This window comes from Brachionichthys hirsutus, unplaced genomic scaffold (genome assembly GCF_040956055.1).
Source record: "Brachionichthys hirsutus isolate HB-005 unplaced genomic scaffold, CSIRO-AGI_Bhir_v1 contig_1146, whole genome shotgun sequence".
Classification (NCBI taxonomy): domain Eukaryota; kingdom Metazoa; phylum Chordata; class Actinopteri; order Lophiiformes; family Brachionichthyidae; genus Brachionichthys; species Brachionichthys hirsutus.
The window spans coordinates 5,557-28,151 of record NW_027180754.1 but is presented as its reverse complement, the minus strand read 5'-3'; the positions used below and the strand labels follow the sequence as shown (position 1 = coordinate 28,151).

General features: G+C 43.5%; 3 protein-coding genes across 3 annotated transcripts; 2 read left to right on the top strand and 1 right to left on the bottom strand.

Annotated features, from left to right (window-relative positions):
- Window positions 1-491: 491 nt before the first annotated feature.
- On the bottom strand, window positions 492-4,781 carry LOC137916648 (sulfotransferase 4A1). The gene is made up of 7 exons (XM_068759620.1): window positions 4,613-4,781; window positions 3,427-3,557; window positions 2,999-3,079; window positions 1,974-2,100; window positions 1,793-1,887; window positions 1,025-1,163; window positions 492-604 (listed from the first exon to the last, which is right to left on the bottom strand). The coding sequence occupies exons 1-7, from the start codon at window positions 4,779-4,781 to the stop codon at window positions 492-494; spliced, it is 855 nt and encodes a 284-aa protein (XP_068615721.1).
- Window positions 4,782-6,102: 1,321 nt separating this feature from the next.
- LOC137916645 (patatin-like phospholipase domain-containing protein 2) lies at window positions 6,103-11,661 on the top strand. The gene is made up of 9 exons (XM_068759615.1): window positions 6,103-6,369; window positions 7,044-7,276; window positions 7,353-7,418; window positions 8,376-8,585; window positions 9,646-9,706; window positions 9,769-9,945; window positions 10,254-10,386; window positions 10,532-10,639; window positions 11,077-11,661. The coding sequence occupies exons 1-9, from the start codon at window positions 6,183-6,185 to the stop codon at window positions 11,297-11,299; spliced, it is 1,398 nt and encodes a 465-aa protein (XP_068615716.1). The 5' UTR covers window positions 6,103-6,182; the 3' UTR covers window positions 11,300-11,661.
- Window positions 11,662-12,229: 568 nt separating this feature from the next.
- ttll12 (tubulin tyrosine ligase-like family, member 12) lies at window positions 12,230-22,260 on the top strand. Its single transcript, XM_068759617.1, has 14 exons — window positions 12,230-12,385; window positions 14,204-14,340; window positions 14,583-14,781; window positions 15,366-15,525; window positions 15,913-16,046; window positions 16,242-16,318; window positions 16,480-16,596; window positions 16,851-17,045; window positions 18,143-18,254; window positions 18,409-18,560; window positions 19,686-19,767; window positions 20,282-20,350; window positions 20,680-20,818; window positions 21,876-22,260. Exons 1-14 carry the CDS (start codon window positions 12,245-12,247, stop codon window positions 22,025-22,027), a joined length of 1,866 nt encoding a protein of 621 aa, XP_068615718.1. The 5' UTR covers window positions 12,230-12,244; the 3' UTR covers window positions 22,028-22,260.
- Window positions 22,261-22,595: the final 335 nt, after the last annotated feature.

The following is a 22,595-nucleotide window of genomic DNA, read 5'->3' as shown; positions in this document are numbered from 1 at the left end:
AAAATATTCTTATGGTTTTGCCTTTTACTCTGTAGTTGATGAGTCACAAATAGAATCCCTGGGATCACAGCCCCCTCCCCCATGAGGCAGCGGAACTGTGTGCCTCAACCATTTCCTCTTTATTCATAATGATAATAAGAAAAGTGAAGTTTGCTTGGAGCGCTCGGTCACAAACATGTACATGACTTGAATCCATGTGACAAATATATATATATGATGACAAATACAACTTTAAAGTGTCGGTATCAGCCCCTACAAATGTTTATCAGGCGATTTCTGATTGCTATATACATGGACATACACAGCAGTGAAGGTTGGGGTACATTTTGGGATTCGTTGTAATCGGGCCACAAGAGTTTCCACAAATTCATGGTAAAGACTGAATGGAGTTATAGGAGCATGTTTCTTGGCAGAGCACGCGTACACCTTTTTAGTTGTACTGAAGAATATCTGTGGAGTGCACGGAGGCGACACGTGGGGAGGGAGCGCCTTCAGAGGCAGAAGTCAAAGGTCAGGTCAGAGTTGCTTGTCTTCTGTCTGTATATTGTGTCAAACTTGTCGTTCATAGACACTGTGAAGACATCCTTCCACAGACCCACACGGCCTGTTGGCCGGGGGGGAAAAATAAAGGAGGGAAGAATGTAAATATTAATAAAAATAAGACAACTCTCCCAGAAAACTCTCTTTACATACATTTCTCATCAGAATACACGCCTTCCTGGAGTCCACCATGTTCTACCATCATGCTTCTACAGACATGCTAATTACTGTATATTATTTAATTTCCACAGGGGTGGTTGTGGGGGGGGGGGGTAATAAGCGGTGGTTAGGTAATTATAATATTATTACTGGATAGGGCAGCACGGTGGCACAGCGGTAGCGCTGTTGTCTCACAGCAGCCACCACCCCCCCCCCCCCCCCCTATCTAGATGAGAGTGTGCCAGGTAGCATCCTGGGATATACAATGTCTGGTCCAGCTGCTTTGCTGGGCTTCCTGTTTTGAGGTGCGTTGCCTCTCACTCACCTCTGCAGACGGACAATGCCTCTGAGTTGCTGCACTGCTCGATGAGTTGGTTGCAGCTCTCCACCATGCCCTCCAGCTGAGCCTTGTCACAGGAAACACCCAGGAAGCGGGCTAACTGAGCCACACATGTCCGCAGGTCCTAGGCGAAGCATCGGAGAGGAGAGAAGCGCGGTACTTAGATAGAATGTTAGAGCAGTACAAGTACACTCAAACCATATCTGCCCTCAGATGGAACACATTGTTCCCTGTGCTGCATGTGTTCTATATGCTCGATGTAGAATGCTGTTCTATATGTACTCTAAATATGTATAGTGAAGACAGGACTACAATACTTCCTTTCAGAACATGCAGTTTACCTCTGTACACTACTGCTACTTGCTACATGGTAAAACGCAGACAAGCCTATACCTCTGTACAGCTTTGAGTTAAATACACAAGTAAGTAATTGGTGTGTGGATAAACTGTACTGTGAATCTATTTGTATGTTCAAGGCATTTTCAGTTAACTATTACTGATCGAGTAAAATGCAGAACCTCTGGGTGGCTCTGAGAATACACGACTGAAGCTCAATGCTGATGGAAAATTCAACAGTAGGTTTGTAGTACATCTGTATTCCTGTCTCTATTTCCTGTTCAAACAGGTCTGCCCCCCCCCCCCCCCCCTGTGAGAGGTCCCCACAGAGGAACAAATATTGGGTGGACTTCGCGATGCAAACTGCCAAAATAAGAGCCAACAGACAAAATAATATGAGAAAGTTAGAAGTGTTACCTTGTACATATCCTCGTACTTCAAGAAGAGCACGTTAGAGTCCATACGATGTTCCCAACATTCTTGAACATGATCAAACCAGGATCCATATCCCACTATGACAAACAAGAGACAGCTGGATGATGGGAAAACAGATGGAAAGGAACTGTGTTCCAGTCCCTTCAGTAAACTGCACACTTACATTTGTCATTCATGAAGCGCCGGCAGAACTCCTGGAAGGTTCCTCGGTAACTCATGGTCCTGAGAGAACGGTGGAACTGGTAGTAAGACACCACCAGGTCTTTAGGGTTACGAGCCATGTAGACCACCTGGAAGGAAACCGTGCAGCAAGTTATGGTAAGCTGCAGTCAGATAGCGCCTATCTTTATTATTGTATATGCACCAAAAGAACCAGAACTAATTTGGTTAGTTTTGTTTGTACTTCAGCGTACACAGTAAAAGTGTACGCTGTACAGAACGAATTATTCTGATGGAATAATTCGTTCTGTAATACTATTCGAAAACAGATTTGTTCAAAAACCGAAGCTGTAGTTCTGATAATAAATCATGTAAACTAGATGACTCCGTTCCTACGCGCCAGATAAATGTCCATTTACATGCCTACAGTTAAATGAATGTGTAACTGTGTGTATCTAAACAACAGCTGACACATAAAATACTACGAATACTGGCCATTCCCCAAAAACTCCTGGTCAAAAACACCTCATAGTGTGTTCAGTGTGATGCTGTTTCCGATGGTGGTGCAGTAGGTGGCCCCCGTTGCCTCACAGCAAGAAGGTCTCGGGTTCGATTCCACCCGGGGCCTTTCTGTGCAGAGTATCTTCTATCCCGTGTCTGCGTGGGTTTTCTCCGGCTTCCTCCCACCACCAAAAACAAGCCACTTTGGTGAATTGGTGACTGTAACTTGTCTTCTGTGTAGCCCTGCGATGAACTGGGGTCTCATCCAGGGTGTGCCCGGCCTTTAGCCTGTAGCCAGCTGGACCCGTCGCCAGCGCATACTCACACTTATGTAAAATTTGGTTTGATCAATTCACCTAAATTTTCACGTTTTTGGAAGTTGGAGGATAACGGAGAACCCGGAGAAAGCACGCAGACAAGAGCGGTACCTTCTAGATGTGCGGCGACAGCGCTACCCACTGTGCCACTATCCTAAATTATGTTAATGGTCAAAAGAGTGATAATCACAAACCATCTCAGTGGACTGACCTTTGCCTCTCCGTTGTGCAAGGCTGCTGGGAGAAATCGATAGGGGAGGTGGCTTTTGATGAGACGAGGGGATGTTAGTTCCTGTAGAAAAACAAAATTATATATATATATATATATATATATCCCATTCTTTCTCTGCTACACCTGTAAAGTGCCTTAAGATAACTGTCTGTTATGATCTGGCGCTAAATAAATAAAATTGAATTGAATAAAATTGAAACTTGCTGCTTTATTTCTTTGTGAATGATTTTTTTATCAGCCAGATTGGGACAGTTGGTGCATTAAATCTGCTTCTACAGTATAAAAGTCTCTGTGAATGTGTGGATATTAGTTTGTGCTGTAAAGACCATTGATTGGTCAGACTAGAAAAGTGTCTATATGTACATTACATTTAACTCCCTCTCCTAATGTGATTTTAGCTAAGTCACCTGTATTATGTCCAATCCAGGTTGGGGATACTCTAAGACGGGCAGCTGTTCATCTATGTTCATCAGGCCGATCTCATCTGGGTCTGCTCCCTGACTCACCAGATACACAATCTCCTGAAGTAAACTGGTTCCTGCAAGGAGAGGGGCGAAGCACCATCAAACAGTTGCTTTTTTTTTGTGTGCATTATAGCAAATCAAGGCCTCAAAACACATTGCAAACAAAAAGAGCCACGGAGACTCACTGATGGCCCAACAATGGTTCTTGAAAAATCAATGAAAACATGTTTATTTCTTCACATATAACACCTTAAAAAACTACAAACCCTTTGAATCAACTGGAAATATCTCCCCTATACTTGTAGTGTCTGTATAAAACTCACACGGACCCATTTGCTGTTAATTTATGTAACTATATAGTAGCCCCTAATGTCGCTGTAAAGACTTTCTATTCTATGACAACGGTACCATTTTTGTGAAATTATATGTTTTAGGAAACAGTGAAAATATGTGTTTTGACATAGCTTTCTTATTGCAGCAAACACATCTCCTTTTTCAATTTAAAACAGGCACGAAAAAAATGCTTTTAACTCACATCCGAAGTTTAGATGATCATAAGTCAGTTCCTGATTTTCTTTCATGATCTGCAATTTGTACCTGTGAAGCTGAGACGACTGCGATAGACAAACTCCTGCGGGCACCAGACAGGGAGAGCTCCAGCTGCCCACTAGATGTGACGTCACACGACGCACCCACCCAGGGGACGCTACAGAGGAACCGTGCGCGGAAGCCGTCCAGCAGCCGCGCTGCGCAACGGCGCTCCAAAGATGCGCGTTGTGACTCCGGTGAATAATAATAATAGCGCGTTGTGACGTGCTGATGCGCTGCAGATGTGCAATATTTAAAGGAATAACATTTGCTGCACCTCGCTGCAGGAAGCTTTGAAGTCGGCCCACTTCAAATAAATTCTATGAAAGCTATACACATATTAAAGGCGTGGATGTCCCATAATGCTGCTTCAATATGGGCGGCTGATTCGCGTCTTCAATCAGCTGCATCCAAACATGAACCATTTCACTGGTAAAGCTTTGAACATTTACTCCTCTTGCTTTGTTTCTAACGAACCTTTCACGACAAGGAAAGATTCGCGAGTTGTTTCACGCACGGTGACGCACGAGGCTCCGTTTACCTGACTTTGGGTAGGTGACGATCCAAATGTCGCTGCTTCTCAGGGAGAAGTCGGCGATCTCCTCCATCTTCCCCCTGCAGAAGGGCGGCAGCCGCACTCCATCAAACTCGAAGTATTTGCTCTCGAATTCGATCGGTGTGCTCGGCGTGTCGGCCTCGCTCTCCGCCATCCTCCAAACGAGTCCGCCCTCCGCCCCCCCCCCCCCCCCCCGCCCCCCAGGTGGGGTAATAGGATGAAGATGATGGTGATGATGACGCAAGGCAGGCAAGACGTATGTTGACCGCGTGGGAGAGAAGTGATGTAATGCGCGCGCACGAATCTCAACATCAGGACCACTTTGCGCGTCCGCCGTGACAGGGTGCGCGCCCACGCGTCACGCGAACTATACCAGTGCTCCAGTTAACGCATGAGCGCGATAATATCACGTTTTAATCATCTGTGGTGTAATTTATTTTTAATTTATTGTTATTTTGCATCAATTGAGTAGTTTAATTTTGGTTTTATTTTTATTTTTATTTTTATTGTTAAATGTCGATGATTTATGTACGAAGGACTTTCAACGGAAACAAGACCGCAAGGGCTTTTTTGAAATGCTCCTCTTAGACAGGATGTTTGACTGTATTTGTACTGTAATACATGCTACTGTGTGACTGTATTTGTACTGTAATACATGCTACTGTGTGACTGTACTTGTACTGTAATACATGCTACTGTGTGACTGTACTTGTACTCTAACATTCTATCTAATAAATATATTCATCATCATCATCATCTGGTCTGAATGTTTCATAAACGTCCTTCACTTCAAAGACCCCCCAAAGGTCACGTGTTACAAGCGTGATACACGAATACATGGATCCATTTTTCTTTTCTTTTTTAGATTAATTGTTTTTATTTATTTATTTGCTAGGAACACCCCTAGAACCAACTCCAGAAAACACATAAAATATATTGTTACATTACAGCGTTTCTAATGTTTAATAGTGAGTTTCCACATAGGGCGCCAGAAAACGAATATGCGTATGGTGCTTTCTTTGTCGCAAACACATTTGCACAGGTCCTATTTGACCCAGAAATAAATGTTTTATTAACACTATTGTGCATAAGTGCTGCAGTTTGCTTTCATCGCTCCAACACTTAGTAATGGCGCCGCGGTCAGCACGTCCGGTAGGCGTGGTCATTCCATTGTTCAGTGGCCTCCAATGTTGCATTCGTTGCCCTTGTAAATAATTGTTTTTTATAAAACCTTGGACAGTAAACCCTCATTAAGTGCCATTATTAATGGGGTGTGTGGCGGGGGTAGGTCCTCAAATACAGATAGATATATAGATAGATTTTAGGGACCAATAAAATAAGAAAAGTTGTTAAAAGTTTAACGAAAAGTTGTTAAACCACAACTACGTGAAATGTCCGACTTTTCCCCATCTGTATAAAATACTTCCGACAGCACGTAAAGGCATCGTTAGCATAACAACTCCTTGTTCGTTCACAGCTGACGGACTGGGCTGGTAACGGAATGGTTCTGCCTCTTTAGCCGCCGCGCAGCGCCCCAGCCGGGGCATGTCCCGCGATGTTCGACCTGAACGGAGCCTGGAACCTTTCCTTCGCCGGATGCGGGTTCCTGGGAATTTACCACATCGGAGTAGCCAGCTGCCTCCTGGAGAAAGCGCCGTACCTCGTCCAAAGAGCTGCCCGACTGTGCGGAGCCTCCGCCGGCGCTCTGACCGCCTCGGTGCTCGCCAGCCAGGCGTCTCTAAGTAAGACCTTCGCCGTAGTAGCCTCGGGGCGAACAGTCGGGAACAGGTGATGATCCAGAAGAGACGCTGGATTCTGGATCCACTTTGACATTTTTGTTAACATTGCAGTTAATGGAGCTTCAAAATTTGCTCCTCAATATTTCTGTTGATTATTGACGGATGTTTATGGAATTTGACACATTCATGCAGGGGGTGGATCCGGATCGGATCCAAAATCTTTTTAAAATTTTAACATTAAAACCCATTTATAACTTTAAAAAAAAAAAAAAAAAATGTAAAAAAAAAAATGCACATCAACTCTGATTCACTTTTACTTTTTGTGGTTTGGTGTATGCAAAGATGCCAAGAACAATGTAGAACCTTTTGATGATGGGTCTTGGGTCGTGCTGTCGTCTATCCCAGCAGGCGAGAGGAAGGGCACACCCTGGACAAGCCGCCAGGGCCACACATAGATTTTAACCTGTGCAGCATAAGAGATTAAATATGTGCAGCGCTTATAGGAACGCGTTTGTACACGATGACTTTGATTGGCCGATGTTCAGCTCGTTCGTTTTAATGCTTTGAACTGGATGGACGCGGCTTCGGGGAATATTGATCTATCTTGATACTTGATCTTTTTTGCACTTGTTCAAATTTCCTGAGCCTAAGCTTCCCGTTTTTTGCATTATTTCTAGCTCAATGCTGTGAAGATGTGATACAGGTGGCCAAAGAGGCCCGTAAGAGGACCCTCGGCCCCCTCCACCCATCCTTCAACCTGGTTAAGGTGCTGAGGTCTGGCCTGAATCGTGACCTGCCCTCGGACGCGCACGTCCGGGCCTCAGGAAGGCTGCGCGTTTCACTGACGAGAGTGTCCGATGGAGAAAATGTGCTCGCGTCAGAGTTTAACTCCAAAGAGGAACTCATTCAGGTGGGGGTGGGGGGGGGGGGCACAATGAGCAGGAGGTTTAAATTCTTCGGGTTGTAACCCTGCGCTTTGTCTACAGGCGCTGATCTGTAGCTGTTTCGTCCCCGTCTACTGCGGCCTCATCCCTCCATCCTTCAGAGGAGTGGTAGGTGTTTGCGCTCGAGTTGCTAAATAGCAAAAAAGTTTAGCCTTGTTTTCTGCCTCTGGCATTTCGTTTCACAATTCGTTAATCTCCCTTGAGTGTTCACGTTGTTTTCTGCAGTTAGTACATCGAGATAATGGTTGTGTTAAACAGGACTGAGAAAACCCAGGTAAGGGTGTGTGACTGTTATTTTCCTTTCAATAACTATCATGATAACACAATTTGGATATTCTGAAAAGATCTCCAGTGAACTGCAAAGTCCTTCCTTCGGCCCACTCGTCTGACTTATCAGCTGCTGTTGGACTTTGAGAGTGATCTAATTTGCATTGACAGATCTTTAATCAGTCACGCTTGTGCACAGGCAGCACTAATCGTACCCGTTTCCTGTCCTCTGCTTGCAAGGTGGTTCCCAATCACAGCAGCTGTTATCAGTCAGACTGGATTCAGTGCAAAGGTCACGCCGGTGCAGCGACGACAAATAAAATAATCAGTTTAACGTAATGATACAAAGAATAATCACGACGCTCCACGATGCGGCAACGCATTCAGATTACAGCTTCGACAGATTTACAACTGTTGGAAGTCGTTAATATTTAGCGTTTTATTTCAGAGATTGCCACGGGAAGTTGCTTTTCAGGAATCCCCGAGGTTTGGTTATCTCCACCGTGGCATATGTCCAAATAGCAATATGGAGAGCGTGTCATTTATTTGAATAGAAACAAACGTGGATTAACTAGAAAAACACTCGGGAGGACGCAAACCTTACACTAAAAATGATATCTGTATTGTATTTATATTTTTAGAGTACCTTTTTTAGCAATTTAATTCAAATTGACAAGCAAATCATCGACGTCAAAAAACACAGCCTCCTTGGCGGGACGTTGCTTCTCTACTTGACTTTCATTTCTGACTGACAGCAGCTGTACACGCTTGTGTCTTTGAATGTTTCTGTGTCTTTAGCGCTATGTGGATGGCGGGATCAGCGACAACCTGCCGCAGTCGGAGCTGAAGAACACAATAACCATCTCTCCCTTCGCTGGCGAGAGTGATATCTGTCCTCGCGACAACTCCAACGGCTTCCACGAGCTGCGTTTCACCAACACCAGCATCCAGATGAACCTGGGCAATGTGTACCGCCTCAGCAAGGCCCTGTTTCCTCCAGAACCCAAGGTTAGCATCGGAGGGGTCCACCAAAAAACAGGGAACATACGAGCACCTAAATTACATTGAAATCAATTCTAATATTCTAATTGCTAAATATGATGTTTAAGGATAATTATTCTTTGAGTGGAGATGCGGTTTTAGGGTATAAAGTTCTCCTACATTACATTAATGTGGTTTAGGTAACTATATAAAGATAAGTACTTAAGCTTGGAAGGATGGAAATGCCTCCTTCCCCTCTTCCCATTGTCCTGACGGTGAATGTTTAACTTTCTACATGACACTGTTGGGTTATATCTTTCTGCCGTGTTTATGTCACACAGCATTACTCTTCATCACTTCGTCATCACTGTGTCTCGGTGTCTGACTGGGCCGAGTCTTCTCTTGCTCTTTATTCCACACAGCGTGAGGAACCGGTCCAATGAGACATTTGATAGAGAAGAATAGAATTGCGTAGTAAAAAAAAAAATATATGAAACGTAATAAAATAAGATATATTTTACAAAAGCTACGACATTTTATGGAGGTGTGGGTCAAGGATCAAATAGTCGGGTGCTGGCAGAGGCATGGATGTCATTTTATTGATTATCATTGTTTTTATTTCAATATCGTCTGGTATCTAAGGTCAAATTCAGATTGTTTCAACATTTTTGTTTTCATTTGGCCCAAGGAAATGATTGGGAAACTGCTATTTGTTCCCCTTATTGATGTGTTTACTGTGAAAACTGTCCGGCGTGGGGGGACAGATATTGATTGACGTGTCATCACCCTTCTAGCTAGAGCTCCTAAACATGAGCCGAGTGGGATTGAGACATCCAATGAGGATGACGTAGCGTAACGAGGCGTATTATCATTGCTAACTGGCTAACCAAGCCAGTGGTTACTGTCTGACGGCGTTTTCAACCAGTAACGACATCCATCAGAAAACTGCATGGTAGCTGGATTCCGTCAGCCAAATACTGGAGTCAGATTTCAGAGGCTGGAGGAAGGCTGCTGTTGAGCCTGTAACAGCATCGATGAGTTGTGTCCCGGTTTTAATATGCTAAGAGCAATTATTTCCTCTCCGCAGGTCCTGGCTGAGATGTGTCAGAGTGGATATAAAGATGCTCTCCGCTTCCTTGAAGAGAACAGTGAGTACTTCACAGCCGCAGTGATTCTCAGATATTCTTATCTAACGCCTGGACTCTCCCAGAACTGCTGCTGCTGCTGGGGCATCCGACATCGGGTCCTGCCCTCCCAGAGGCCCCGCCCAAGTGCTGCCAGCGCACGGAGAGCACGAGAGACCGGTTGTTCCGGAGGCTCCGCCTACTGCGTCGGCAGCACTGGTGGCTGGACGAGCACATGGTCCTGCCTGTGCCCATCAAGAAAGGTGTGGCGTCGTTTTTAGCGACAAAGTTGTTCAAGGTCATTCAGATCTTTGTAAAGGTTGTCGGATTTAACGTGGCGAACCGAAGTCCTTGGCTTGGATACCGGAGGGTTGGATAGATGCCAGGTCACCTCCTGGGCATTTCCCAGGTCCCCTTGAGCCAGGCACTGGACCTTTATAGACGGCCCCCCAGGGCACTGCTACACGTGTAACGTGAATCTCCCCATGTGGGCTCCCTCGTCGTTCTTTAAACGAGTTGCTGGTGCTGTAGACGGCCTGTGTGGTTCACTGGTGCTGTTCTTATTTGTCAGTGTTTTGTGAGGCCTGCCAAGACCAATCTGGGCTGTATACCAAGCTGTCCAGGATGCTGCCGGTCCGAGTGGCCTCCTACGTGCTCCTGCCGTACACACTCCCTGTGCATTCGGCCTACTCCGTTGCCCAGAGGTAAGAATGCTACCTCGACGTAGTTTCTCTCCTCTTCCTGGAAGACCCAGATCCATGCCTGAGTTCCCCGTTTCACTGTTAGACATCAATGTGTGTGTGTGTGTGTGTGTGTGTATATAACAGCGACATGTCTGCTCTGGCTCAGGTTTGTGGAATGGATTCCAGAAGTACCTGCTGATGTTAGCTGGCTGTTTGGAATTGCAGGCGAGATGTACCGACAGTCCTGGAAAGCAGCGCCATCCAACGCCATCAGGTGACGAATGACTTTCTCTACAGCGCATCAAATGATCACGTGGCTTCTATTCATGATCCATTCCCTCATGTTCAGTAACTTTCAGAGGTTTGTTTGTTTATCCAGTGTAAAAGTATATAAAATTCTCTTTTAGACACAGTAGCCTACATAAATTATCTTTATGAATGATGCTCAGTCTCTTCATTTGGACGCTTGTTGATTGACATACTGTGTCTGTTATTTATTTAGTTATTTTTAGTCACACATTTTGCGGCGCATTGCTTCTGCCTATTCCTTTTTTGGTTGTAATATATATTTTGTTTGTTGTATTTTTTGTCTGTCCCTTTTATGATGGTCAAATGTGAACCCGGTTTCTCAGGTGCAACGTAATTCTTGACTCTCTACGATAATAAATCTTTTTTTTTTACCATCAAACCTTGTTTTTTTCCACTTTGCAGTGAACAGTGCCTGAGGAAGTGCTCCAGTGTGCCACCTCTTCCTTCCGAGTGTGACAAATCAAGGCAGGAAGACGGTCTGCCTGCTCTCTCTGCCCTGGAACTCCACAGCAACTACTGGGAGATCTCCAACTCGACCTCCTCTTCCTCCCAGCATCATCCTCCAAAAGAAGTTGGCTTCTTTATTGGTTTCCAAGATGAACCTCAAAGCAATGCACAGCTTTAAAATGAAAAGAACAAAGAGAAGCAAAGAAATCTTTATTCTGTCATTGAGCCTGCAAATACAAAGCAAAATGACATTTACTCCCTACACCTCTAAATTATATGCATATATATATATATATATATATATACGGTAAATGGACTGCACTTGAAGAGCGCTTTACGAAGCCTCGCATCCACACACTCACTCACACTCCAGTGGGCGACTGCTGCCATGCAAAGCGCTGCAAGACCCACTGGCCAGAAATGTTTCATATATATTACTTAAACTTTAATCCATGTGTATATATACGATTGACAAGATGGTATGAGTGTGTAACCGTTAATTGTGTTATTTGTCATTGTGCCAATTGTACAATAAAATGATGAGGTTCGAGTGGAGTTAGTCCTGAGCCTCTCTCATTCAGATGCGTGAAGGGGCCCAGCGACTGAGCAAAACTATAACATATTTTGTATGCATAAATGGTGTTTTAATGTCAAATGTAATATTTTTTCCTGACCTCATCCTGGATCAGATCCAGAAGACATTTTTCATGACAGTTCATATTGGATCCCTTTATGACTGTGATTTTTGGTGAGTGAATTGAATGCAGATTTTACAAGATATTTTTATTTTAAAAACTCTCCTTTATTAGTTAATGGAGAAATCCAGATTTCATTTGTCCAGATAGGTATTCGGATCACCCTCGAGATTTAATGGGATCCAAGTTAGACCAAGACCCATCTTCAGATTTAAAAAAAAGAAATCAAGATCCATCCAGCGGTTTTTCCGTAATCATGCTAACAAACAAACAAACAAACAAACGCAGTTGAAGCATGCAGGGTTGTAATTTCTCACAAAGTGACTTGGTCCCTTTAAAACACTCCCACAATGCACTGCGCATTTTGCTGTCAAAGCATTTCCGGGTTGATCAAACCGGCGACACGTGAACGATATTGAGCTGCAGCAATGCCAACGGACCCGGTAATTACAAACGGAGACCAGGACGAGGAGTTCTTGGTTTTTGTGTCCCTGAATGGTGGCGCCCTGCAGGCGGCAGGAGTTCCCCAAATCTACTGGAGGAGCCTCCATGATAAAATCACCAACGAGGTCTGGACTGGTCTTACTGCAGGGCTGGGGTTGGGCTAACACATCTCACAACACTAACAATGTAAGCTAACGCATCTCACAACAATAACAATGTAAGCTAGCACATCTCACAACAATAACAATGTAGGCTAACACATCTCACAACACTAACGATGTAAGCTAGCACATCTCACAACACTAACAATGTAAGCTAACACATCTCACAACACTAACAATGTAGGCTAACACATCTCACAGCAATAACAATGTAAGCTAACACATCTCACAACAATAACAATGTAAGCTAGCACATCTCACAACACTAACAATGTAAGCTAACACATCTCACAACAATAACAAAGTAAGCTAACACATCTCACAACACTAACAATGTAGGCTAACGCATCTCACAACAATAACAATGTAAGCTAACACATATCACAACACTAACAATGTAAGCTAGCACATCTCACAACAATAACAAAGTAAGCTAACACATCTCACAACAATAACAAAGTAAGCTAACACATCTCACAACACTAACAATGTAAGCTAACACATCTCACAACAATAACAATGTAAGCTAACACATCTCACAACAATAACAAAGTAAGCTAACACATCTCACAACAATAACAATGTAAGCTAGCACATCTCACAACAATAACAATGTAAGCTAACACATATCACAACACTAACAATGTAAGCTAGCACATCTCACAACAATAACAAAGTAAGCTAACACATCTCACAACAATAACAAAGTAAGCTAACACATCTCACAACACTAACAATGTAAGCTAACACATCTCACAACAATAACAATGTAAGCTAACACATCTCACAACAATAACAAAGTAAGCTAACACATCTCACAACAATAACAAAGTAAGCTTACACATCTCACAACAATAACAAAGTAAGCTAACACATCTCACAACACTAACAATGTAAGCTAACACATCTCACAACACTAACAATGTAAGCTAACACATCTCACAACACTAACAATGTAAGCTAACACATCTCACAACACTAACAATGTAAGCTAGCACATCTCACAACACTAACAAAGTAAGCTAACACATCTCACAACAATAACAATGTAAGCTAGCACATCTCACAACAATAACAAAGTAAGCTAACACATCTCACAACAATAACAATGTAAGCTAGCACATCTCACAACAATAACAATGTAAGCTAGCACATCTCACAACACTAACAAAGTAAGCTAACACATCTCACAACAATAACAATGTAAGCTAGCACATCTCACAACACTAACAAAGTAAGCTAACACATCTCACAACAATAACAATGTAAGCTAGCACATCTCACAACAATAACAAAGTAAGCTAACACATCTCACAACAATAACAATGTAAGCTAGCACATCTCACAACAATAACAATGTAAGCTAACATCTCACAACAATAACAAAGTAAGCTAACACATCTTACAACAATAACAATGTAAGCTAACACATCTCACAACACTAACAAAGTAAGCTAACACATCTCACAACAATAACAAAGTAAGCTAACATCTCACAACACTAACAATGTAAGCTAACACATCTCACAACACTAACAAAGTAAGCTAACACATCTCACAACAATAACAATGTAAGCTAACACATCTCACAACAATAACAATGTAAGCTAACACATCTCACAACACTAACAATGTAAGCTAACACATCTCACAACAATAACAAAGTAATCTAACACATCTCACAACAATAACAATGTAAGCTAACAATGTAAGCTGACTAACCCTACAGCGCAGTCTGGTGTGTGAAAGGGAGGAAGACGTGACTTTTCTCCCTTCTGACAGATTTACGATGCCGGGGAAGTTTTCGGAATCATGCAGTTCGAGCAAAAAGACGGGGAGGACGACAATAACGAGAAAACGGAGAGCTGTAAAGTCGTGGTGACCCGGAGGAGTGGGCTGCAAGCTTCAGAGCCGACCAGGTGAGGGGGGGGGCTAACCTGAATTTACGACTGTAAAAATGTACTTGAACAGCAACTATATTGCATTTTAGAATCTGTGGCTCTGATGAACTGAATCACTGCCCCAGCGCTCAATGAACAAAGTGTCACAGGAAGTTGTGACACCCTGGATGTTGTTGTTGGGTGTTAATATTGATTAAAAAGAAAAACTTTGCTTTAGTGTGATTTTTAAAGGCTGAACATCTGTCCCGTGCTGCCTGCAGTGTTTTCCTGGTGGATCATGCCTGGACTTACCATGTGGACGACGCCCGTGCTCAGCTGAGCCGGGTCCCCGGCTTACTGCCTAGAATGGCTGCCCTCATGGGCGTGGACGTCCATGGCGAGTCCCCAGACCCAGCCGCTGTGGAGCTGGTGATGGAGCGAATGTGGAAGTACAACCAGACGTACCACCGCTCCCAGGGGGTACGTCAGAAAGCACAATTCACCTTCCAGTTATTAATTAAATCCACATGTCCCAATACATGCGTCAGCATATGGGGAGCTACCTAATACAACAGAAATCTTTGTCAGTGTGACGTTACACTGTTAAAAACGTGCACGTGCGTGCGTCCCAGTATCTCGGAAGGCTCGTTGTAGTGCTCGTATGTCGAGGTGTTACTTTATTTGTTCTGTGTTCTGCATAGAGGAAAAAAACAACCGGTTAATGTTTTGCTTTCATTATTATAAACCAAATAAATGTTGCGTAAAACAGGACGTCATTAGTCTCCTTTAGTGTGACAATGTTACAATAGGCTTAAAAATGTCCGTTTGTCATGCTTGAGTGGCATTTTACAGTCAGTGACACAAACCCCCCCCCACCATGGGGGGGGGTTACATGATTTTAGAATATATTTGTTTTTAAATACAAATGGGGCGTGGTCAAATGTGATGTTAGATAGACTTTAGAATCTGAGTTCCAGGTTTTGGTTCTTGTATGTTGAGCCGGAGTTGAATGCTCTCAGCTAACCCTCTGCCCCCCCCCCCCCCCCCCTCGTTGCGTTGTACAGTCTCCGGAGGAGCAGGTTTCCGTCTGGTACATCATGGATGAGTTTGGTTCCCGGGTGCAGCACTCTGATCAGCCTCGCTGTGGTTTGGCTCCCTTCTACTACAATGAGGGCAAACTGGCGTATTCTGTGCTCTGGCCTCTGCAAGACCTGCAGGAAGGAGGTAACGGCAGACGCACTGATGGAGACGGTGGTTAGAATTATATCTCGTGTTTCTGTGTGGAGTAAAGATCGCTAACGGTGTTGATCCATTTCGGTTCTCCTGTGAAAACGTACAGACGGTTGTTCCGGCATCCCAGACATTTCCTTGTACCATAAAAGGTTTAAATTAGCTAAAGAATGTTCTAGCTGCATATGTAACTGCTCAGATTTATGGCCGGTGTGACGATGATCCTTTCATCTCTGTCCCATTGATGTGTCGTCAGTTGGAGAAACTATCCAATTGAAACTAGAGGCTAATGGAAGCTGACTGTTAGCTCGCCTCTTGGGTTCTCTCATTGCTGACTCCTTCCACTCTCTTGACTTTACCACTACTTGACTATTTGTACAGATGAAGTAACCCGAGATTACGCGTATGGAGAGACGGACCCTTTGTTGAGGCGGTGCCGTCTATTGCCATGGATACCTGTTGATCTAGAAGACGTCAGCGGCATCACCGCCGAACCATCAGACTCTTACTACGAGGTGAGAACAATCAAATCAAACGCGGTTCTGAATATCGACTGAAGGGGTTCTCCTCCTCCTCCGGTGCCCGGTACCCTCCCGCGCCTAAAACATCACTGTCCCTAAAATAATGCTGGTAGAAGACAAGGTTGTGCCTTCTTTAAAATAAAATGAAAAACTAGCCGCTCCATGTCCTTTTTGTTTTCATTCTCCAAGGCCATTTCAAGGGCGAACAAGGAGCAACTCCCTTCACAGATCCAGCGTTACACTCTGCCCGAAGACAAAATCCTCAAGTGAGTGTCTCGTCAGTCGCTTAAATTTTGGGAGCTAAACACAGACGGTCATTTGGCAAAATGTCAACAACAAAAAAAAAAGAAACTTTCTTGATGAGGTTTGTCATATAAAGTCAACTAATTCTTACTTAATCGTTTCTGTTCTCTCCTTTTTCCGTCAGGGTTTACTCTGAATTATCACAAGTCACAAACAACCTGACCCATCCACGGTTCCAGCTGACTGAGGAAGAGGAGGAGGCTGACATTATGTGGCGTTACGCTCACATTAAAGACTACAGGTCGGCGCCAAGCATCCATTCAGTCATCTTCTGAACCGCCTTGTCCGTTATCCGGCTCGCGCCTGGACTTCTTGAAATCGAGCGCAAAATGAGCGAAGACCGCCGGTGCTCGGCGCACGTCGGCCCCGCCAGCGGCCGGCACTGAATGAGTTAATTCATCAGACACGAATCTGTTGTCTAAATCAGACTCGAGTGAGTCCATGTCTCCATGCCTGTCCTGTTAAGGACGCCGTGATCTTGTGTCTCTGAAACAGGAAGCTGAGCGAGGAACGTCCTCGCGTGATGCTGAACCAGTTCCCTTGCGAGTGCCTCGTCACCGTGAAGGACTGCCTGGCCTTCGTTGCCCGCAGAGTGAACGGCGGCTCGAGACCTGATTGGATACCGGAAACCTTCAGCCTCGCCATCGAGATGCCGCAGTTCATCAAACGTTATCGGCAGAGACAAAAAAGGTTTTAGGTTTACGGATTTTACTTGTCTTGATGTGAAAAAGTGACTAAAAGTCTGGATGGGATGTCATGATGTGGAGATACTCCAAGGACAACGGTTGCTCCCAACGTTTGCCCATCCTTTTGGTAAAGTCCACCACCATCTGTCCTTCTAGGTTCCTGTCCTGAACACCAAACTCTCCCATCACTTCATCTCCTCTATTTCCTTCACCAACATGCCCATTGAGGTCTGCTCCAATCACGACTCTCTCACTGCTCTGGAAGCTCTGAACCTCTTCATCTCAGTCACTCCAGAACTTCTCCTTCTCCTCTAACTCACCTCCTACCTGTGGGGCATAAGAACTTCTCCTTCTTCTCTAACTCACCTCCTACCTGTGGAGCGTAAGAACTTCTCCTTCTCCTCTAACTCACCTCCTACCTGTGGAGCATACGAACTTCTCCTCTAACTCACCTCCTACCTGTGGAGCGTAAGAACTTCTCCTCCTCCTCTAACTCACCTCCTACCTGTGGAGCGTAAGAACTTTTCCTCCTCCTCTAACTCACCTCCTACCTGTGGAGCGTAAGAACTTCTCCTTCTCCTCTGACTCACCTCCTACCTGTGGAGCGTAAGAACTTCTCCTTCTCCTCTGACTCGCCTCCTACCTGTGGAGCGTACCCACTAACAATATTCAACATGACACCCTCAATCTCCAGCTTCAAACTCATCAGTCTATCAGACACTCGATTCTCCTCTAGAACACTCTGCACCAACTCTCCCTTCAAGATGACCCCTCCTCCATCCCTATTTCCATCTCCTCCATTATAAAACAACTTGAGTCCTGCTCCTCAGCTTCTAGCCTTGCTTCCTTTCCCCCTGGTCTCCTGGACACACAACACACAAACCTTTCTCCTCCTCATCGCGTCCACCAGCTCTCTAGCTTTTCCCCCTCATCGTCCCAACTGTTGGAGAAATGTTTAAAAGTAGGAAAAATGAATGAATTGCACATTCTTCAACTGAAACAAGTGGAAACGATTCAGTCAAAGACGTTAATCAGGCCCTGCGGAGGGTTGAGGAAGACTGAGTCCCGGACTGAGCTCGTGGGATTCTGTGTGTGTTTCAGTGGCGAGGATAACCACTGGATCTGTAAGCCCTTCAACCTGGCCCGCGGGCTGGACACGCACATTACCGACAACCTGGACTACATAATCAGACAGAGAGAGAGCGTTCCAAAGGTAGAGCCTCGCGCCGGATTGCAGAAGATGCAGAAATGGTAGCACTTTCTCCCGTTGAGTCATATTCGGGTAACATTTATTCCTTATTTTCACTGCTGACTCTAACAATAGTACAAGCGTCACTGTTTTCTGCGTGTGTGTTATTTTTTTGCAGGTAGTGTGTAAGTACATTGATGATCCGGTGCTGTTCCACAGAGAGGAGGTGGGACTGGTGAAATTCGACATTCGCTACATGCTGATGCTGCGCTCCGTGGAGCCGCTTCGTCTCTACGCCTACAACGTCTTCTGGCTGAGATTCGCTAATAGGTGCGTTATACTGTGCGTTAATGGGGATCGTTAGTCAGACCAGTTCCAATACAAATACAAGTTCCAATGTATTTATTAAACTGAGCTGTATTTATTAGTCTCTGCTGGATTCTCACTTTATCTTCTGTATCTGCAAGGATAAATAAAGTAGTGATCTACAGTATAAAATATATAGATAATTATACTTTGTACAGAGCGGATAGAGGTTCTAGAGGGGGTGGAGTGGCCACTTATGTCTCTTCAAATTTGCATTCTCACCTTGTTCTTCTCAAAAGAAAAAACAGTTGACTTTGAAAGTCTGTTTTGTTAAAGTAATCTTTCATGAAAATACAAATGTATTGATAGGAAATATTTATCAACCTCCAGATTTCCCTTCTGATTCTGTTAAGAATTCATCTTTGGGTGAAATAATCCTGTTGGGTGATTTCAACATTAACTGACTATCTTCATTCAATGAAAGTAATGTCTTCAAGAGTGCAAATTATTCTCGTCTCATGGATGAGCCAACAAGAATGAACTCTTTGACTAAATCTCTTCTCGATTGGATTTTAGTCGCACATCCTGATAGATTTGCGGAGTCTGCTGGTCTGTCCGACTGCTTCAGCGATTGTCGCGGGAAAATTACAATTCCTCGTCTGCCTCCTAAATTTATTATTGTTCGTCTTGTTGAAGGTCGACTGGAATATAATTAAATTAATACCTTATATTCAGGAGGCATGGAAAAATATTGTTATATTTTCAAAATGATTGCAACTGCTTTTAATTTTTTTGTTTTATGTATCTTATGTATATTTTGTAATGTTATGTAGTATTATTCTGACGGAGAGCCACGTGTGCATGTTTGTTTCTGTGTGTATGTGTGTGCACGGAGAGAGTATTTTTATTTAGTTTGTTTTTTTGCATGTCTGCACTGCTGTATTTTTGTAGTTCTGATCGAGGACCCTCTTGAACACGAGATGGTTTCATCTCAAGGGGTTTTATCCTTTCAAATAAATTCAAATGTTCATGCTAATGCTGCAGGATCATTGTTGAACGGAATGAACAGTGCTGGTTTGATGGATAATTTAATCACAATGATTGATGACGACATGCTGCCTGCACCTGATCTTCAGTTCTTCTCTCTAGACCTTTCTCCCTCGACAATTTTGATGATTACCAGAAGCACTTCACCGTCATGAACTATGCTGAAGGAGCGGCGCTTAAGCAGGTACTTCCCGTTACTCTTCTGCCTGTTGGCTCATAGTATCAGAATATATTTGTATATTTGTCCCCATGCTGTTGTTTGAAGAGTTTATCATGAAACTTAAGTGTCTCCCCACGTCTCTCGACTGTAATTGTCAAATAGTAGCAAATATGATGCAATGTCAGGGTTCTCCAACCAGTAAGCTGATGAAGCTTTAGGCAAGTGTTTGATCTGTTAAGGGCTGAATGAAGAAGAAGAAGAAGAAGAAGAAGAAGAAGAAGCAAAGATCAACTTTTGCATTTAGCAGATCTTGAGTTTTCTCCCTCCGACGTTCGGATTGCGAATTCCGACCAGCTGTCCTTCAAGGGGTCATGTTAAATGAAAATGGCTCAATACTCATGAGTTTGAAGAAGGAGCAGCTTTATTTGTTATTATACAGATTGCACAGGGTTAGGTAAACTAACGTTCCCGAGATGCAAGTTGTTTTTCCGTTGCAGTTGTTGAAGTTTGCCGATAAGAGTGTCCTTTCTGTTTTCAGGTGCACTACGATGACTTTATCCCCATGTTTGAGGAGCAGTACCCGCTGCATCCATGGAAGGAGGTAGAGGTAGGTGCACCTTCCCATGTATTTGGTGAAGTGAGAAATAAAACTTCATATTCCACCATAGGAATCATTTTAATTTCATGTTTGCAACACCTGCGATTTAGCATGTACAGTATTACAAACAGCTCTGATTGGCTCTTAGGATTTCCATTCATAAACTTCAGACTGCACTAGCATGACGGGGAACGTACTGAGACTTTCAGAAGAGTGCTACCCGGCCCGCCGTGCCGTGCTGCCCTTGTGTGATGATCCATTGTCTCCCCTCGCCCATAACGGCCAGCAGAGGTTCCATTTTCTCTAAGCTCTTTCCTTCCTTTCGCTGCATCTCCCAGGCAGAGCTATTCAAAGCTTTCAGGGAACTGTTCGAGGGAGCGACGTCTCGACCAGCTCCTTGTGGTATTTGCCCCTACCCATCATCCCGAGCGATCTATGCCGTAGACCTAATGCTCAAATGGAGTGCTGGGCAAAATGGTAAGCAATTGTTTCATATTTATTTTACTATCATCTGCTCTGAGTCGTAGGGGACTGAAGCCTTACCCTAAAATGTATGTTCAACTTGTTAAAGCGTCGGCGTTTTGGGTTGATGGGTGATTTCCATGGGTCAGTTTATTGAGGACTTCTAAACCAAAGGCATAGCTTTGGACTACATGTCTGTCCTTGTGCATGGATGATTGATGATCAATATGGCGTCGTTAGTTCTCTTAAAGGCCGTCGCGCATGAAGGGTCGATGCTAAACCCACAATTGTCTAAGTAAAATATTAATCCTGTTTGGGTAAAACGGGATCCTTCAACACCACGGGCGTCCGTCCTTGTGAGGAATAGAGCAATTCTAAATAATACCTAATCAGAAGGAAAACGAACTAAGGGCCAAAAAGAATATTAATCTTGAGGGATGGAACTCTTCCGTTCGGAAACGAAAGTGTTGAATCCTCATATAGCAATTAATTACGTAATGTTAACAATCCTTCAACAGTTGATTCACTCACAGATCATCATTTTACATGATCATTATGACAATGACTTATTGTGTTACATGTTATACCCATGTTAAGATCTTCTTTGGTTTTTATCAACTCTATTCATCTCAGTAATGCTCTAACACCTGATCAATTCTGAATTATTCTTTTAACAGACATATAAGGAAAAGTATTTATTCTTAAAGATAAACATTATGAATAAATCCTAATAAAAATGCCTCTGAGCATTCTATTGGCGCCACCTTCCCCGTAAGCTGCATCAGTCAGGTGTTTTCATCTATTTTATAAATGCAAAAAGCTATTATCCTTTGAGTTGGCCGAGAGAGGGAGAAGTTTGACCTGAGTGCCGCACTGCAGCTTCAAATCGTGTCGAAGTTAAACATTTGCACGCTTGACCAGTCACAATGATTACATGATTTTACGCAATTATTTTGTAAAACCGGTTTTGCATATTTAAATATTCTGTTCTTTTTTCTGTTAATATCTCTGCATAGGATCCCTACACGTTTTACATCACTTATCATCGTCCTTTGTTTTTCTTTGTCACCAGGTGACCGGATCATACAGCCTCAGATCCTGGAGTTGAACTTCAGCCCAGACTGCGCCAGAGCCTGCCTCTATCACCCCAACTTCTACAATGACATCTTCCAGACACTGTTCCTGGATCAGCCTGAACACTGCCCAGTCACCCAGATCGTATGATCGACTCAACAAGATCAGAAATTGTGCTTCAAATTCTTACAGTCCTACAGAAAAAAAGGTTTTTGTCTGTTTTAATTTTTTCGTCTTCAGTACGGTACTTTGTCATTCTCATTTTCAGTCATTTTAAACATTGGACATTTTTACTTCCCTTGTTTGATCAAGTTGCCTTTTTAAAAACTAAAGACAGTCAATTAAATTACTAATGTTTGCAAGCTGACTCTGCAATGAATAAATCGGACCAAAGATTTGCTTGGCGATTCGTTGCATGGCATTTCTTACCACAATAACCTGTGTTGTCCGAAGCATTAGTTTCACTAAGTTATGTTAATGATTAAAAGTTTAGATAAATGCCTGAATATCACTAAACTCGTCAACATTTAACAAATACCTTACATTAATTATTGGGATCTCTATGTTCAGAAATTCACTGGAAGAGATCAAAAGTAGCGGTTTATTTTGAAGGATATTTCTGGAACCAGACTCGCCTATTTTGTTTCCTATTCTGTCTAGCACTTTCCAGCTTTCAAGTCATATTCCTCCCTATTTTCAAAAAATTTAAAACCATAAT